Source organism: Panthera pardus, unplaced genomic scaffold, assembly GCF_024362965.1.
Source record: "Panthera pardus isolate Hobbes unplaced genomic scaffold, ASM2436296v1 HiC_scaffold_25, whole genome shotgun sequence".
NCBI classification, from domain to species: Eukaryota; Metazoa; Chordata; class Mammalia; order Carnivora; family Felidae; genus Panthera; species Panthera pardus.
Window position 1 is genome coordinate 48212260 of NW_026526821.1, and position 3192 is coordinate 48215451.

At 43.3% G+C, this 3192-nt stretch overlaps 1 protein-coding gene across 1 annotated transcript; it reads right to left on the bottom strand.

Annotated features, from left to right (window-relative positions):
• Positions 1–311: 311 nt before the first annotated feature.
• Positions 312–2875, bottom strand: CST11 (cystatin 11). The gene is made up of 3 exons (XM_019462753.2): positions 2648–2875; positions 1917–2021; positions 312–395 (listed from the first exon to the last, which is right to left on the bottom strand). The coding sequence occupies exons 1-3, from the start codon at positions 2873–2875 to the stop codon at positions 312–314; spliced, it is 417 nt and encodes a 138-aa protein (XP_019318298.2).
• Positions 2876–3192: the final 317 nt, after the last annotated feature.

Sequence of the window (3192 nt, forward strand, 5' to 3'; positions counted from 1 at the left end):
TTTTTTACTTACTGTAAAGTCTGAAGACTCCTACTTGATATGAGGATGGGGTTGAAGTTCTCCTATCACGCAGGTATAGGCTATAAGGCCAGGAATTATCTATGTCACTTCATTAGAATCCTAAAACTATCCTAGCTCAGAATACCTTCAGATTACATTATTATGAGCTGAAGAGTTTAGGGGAAAAGTGGACTAATAAACATTAAGAGTGTTGAGATAATAGTTTGACAAACATTTATTTTCTATATTGAGACTTACTGCTTATTGCATGATATTTTAATGTATGATTGCTGATATGTGCTTCAGGACACCTAGCCATCGGTGCAGTTTTTGTTCAGAATTTTGTACTTTTCAAACCAGGGAACAACAAACACTGAGTAGAAGCACTCAATTTGCTAAAAAACAAAAACAATATTTAAAAAAGGTCAACATGCAAAGTGAAAATTTTAAAAGAGACATTTTAAAAGTCTAAAATTGGAGACTAGAAAAGGGTCCCTCCTGCCATAGTCACAATAACTAATGATTATTTTTTCCTCTTTATTTTTAGTTATTGTGTTATTTACTTCACACTTTCCCTTTTTTGGCCTCTTCTGGCTCCATCCATCCATCCATCCATCCATCCATCCATCCATCCATCCACTTACCCACCCATTGCCATCCATATTTCCTTCCTTGTACCTTTCTTCATTTGTCTGTCCAGCCATTCACCCATCATACCCTCTCTCTCCTTACCATGTCCCTATTCTCTCCCAAGATTTTTCATTTTCACTTCCTTTTTGTCCCATAATGAAAAATCAATAAACATAACTTCTTAGTATAATTTTGTTTTCTTGTTCTTCATTTGAAAGCCAAGGGGATGGGAGGCTTAAACACTTATATTTCTTCTAAAATGGAAATCAGAATACCAACTCCACCAGTTCAATCACTCACATAAAGGAGATCCTCTAACTCTACTGTTCTATCCAGTTATTCTTTTCATAGGTTTCATGATCTTCTCCAGGGAAGAACCAAGAAAGTCTGCTTTGCTAGATTTTGAAAAATTTCTATGTGGAAGGTGATAAAGGGATGGACATATTTCTGTGTTGATAACATCCAGATCACTATAACCAGGTGACCACAGAATTTACGAACCGGATCAGGACACATTGTAAGCCTTCAGAGCTCCTATAAATGATTACAAGAAGCTAGGCATAAATCAGAACTATTTCAGGCAAGGTGGGACATATGATCATCCTCATAGTGATTTTCAGGGCTTATAGGACTTGAGACTTTTAAGGTCCTTGTGCAAGTGGGCCCATCCCAACTGTGCACATTGCAGTGGTGATGGTCAGGTCAGCATCCCTTATATGTGACCACACTTGGTGGGAATGAAATGCTTAGGGAAGTAAGCCATTGTTGGGGGAGGTGGCTTCTCAGTAGATAACACACATGCAGGTTTGTAACCACCTCTGTCTTCCTCACCACCTACCCCCTGTTGAAATATTTCTGAACCCATTTTCTTGTCTCCTCCTATTTTCCCAAACACTGCTTGATGAAAGGAAGAGGCTTGTAGCCCAGTAACTGTGTGCTCCCATCAGGCTATTGTTCAGGTATTTAGCTGGGTGCAACAATAAGGTCCCACTGGCTGCTAAAATATTACTTTTCTCAGCCGCCAATTGCCCCCCTCAGCTCAGCCACCCTCATCTGTCTTTCCCCATCTGGACCCCTTCCACCTCCCATAATGCTTCCAACAAAGGAGCAGTGCCTGCCAGGCAGGATCTTGATCACTCTTACCTTCACTTTTCCTCTTTGAGCAAGCCTATGTTTTCTTCTCAAGTAAGCTTCAATATATCCCCAATAATTCTACCCCACCTCATCCTAAAAGCACAGAAAATCCCAGTGACTTCTTTCTGAGTTAATGTGCATTCACCCAGTACCTTATAAAGTTCCCCTTCTTGAAACATGCAGTTAGTAGTCTCCAGCTTTTGACAGGTGGTCCGCCGCATCTCCATGTTCACATGATACTCCATGTGGTCAGTAACCTGTGGGGAGCAAGTGGAAAGAAGATAAAAGGACTTCTTGTCCTTTATTTTTAGATTCTGGTGGCAAGATCTCCTTTGCAAGGTGCCTAAGGTTAAGGATCTCATCCTGGACAAGTTGGTGGGCTTCTCTCTCCCCTTCCTATCTGACACCAATGCCTCCATTTGCCATGCAAGGAGATTCTCCAGAAACCAATCTCTGAGCAAAGACATGCTTTAGACAACTAAAATGATGCTGTTTGAGTAAGAGTCTGTAAACTTTGTCTGGAAGAGGCTAGATAGTTAAGATTTTAAGCTTCGCAGGCCATGGGGTCTCAGTTGCAAGTATTCCACTCTGCTGCAGCAGCTCGAAAGCAGTCCTGGATGATATGTGCATGCATGGTGTGGCTGGGAACCAATAAAACTGCTTACAAAAATGGGCAGCAGGCTTACTTGGCTATTGGGGTATAATCTGTCAATCCCTAGTCTTAGGTATCATTTAAGTGACTTCATCCATTCCAGTGAATTTATGTTTTTCTTAAAATGCCCACGTGAAACTAACTAACCAAGAATGAATTTCACTTGTGTGGGTGTCCCCTTTGGAGAGTCCCCTTGGAGGAGCATGACTAGGAGAGGGGGGCTGTGCTGACCTGCTTCCAGACCTTCAGGACCCGCACAATCCGGAAATTGTACTTGTCATCACTCTTCTTGTTGAAGTCGTTGATCACAAACTGCAAGGTGGCTATCACATGGGGCTCTGACACAGGCACTTCTTCGACACTCATAAAGGTTTTCCTTCTTTCTTGGTGGGTGAGGGCCACCAGGGCCACCAGGATGGCCAGCAGGAGTTGTGGGGTCTGCCAGGGTCTGGCCATCATCCCTCAGCTGGGGAAGAACAGGAAGAGCCCCTCTTCACCCTCCAGGGCCCGGCAGGATCCCACTGATCCTCTGTGGCTGGCTGGATTTAAATGGTCAGGGGACACCCACAGTCCTCCTCCTCCATCTCCATCTGCAGCTGGACCTGGCAGAGGAGCAAGAACACCCTGCCATGGTTGGCAAGCTTGCTCCCACTTCTTCTCCTTCTTTTTGCATAATGTTTGTGTCACACACACACACACACACACACACACACACACACTCATGCAAACACTCATCTCTTCTTTTTGGGGAGCTTCTGTCTTAGCAACACATACTC

Excerpts from the sequence above, each read along its gene's own strand:
- CST11 (XM_019462753.2), bottom strand. The coding sequence starts at position 2,875 with ATGATGGCCAGACCCTGGCAGACCCCACAACTCCTGCTGGCCATCCTG. Across the intron at positions 2,022-2,647 it reads TCCTGAAGGTCTGGAAGCAG|GTTACTGACCACATGGAGTA; the intron begins GTCAGCACAGCC and ends TGCTCCCCACAG. Across the intron at positions 396-1,916 it reads AAGAAGGGGAACTTTATAAG|CAAATTGAGTGCTTCTACTC; the intron begins GTACTGGGTGAA and ends TTTGTTTTTTAG.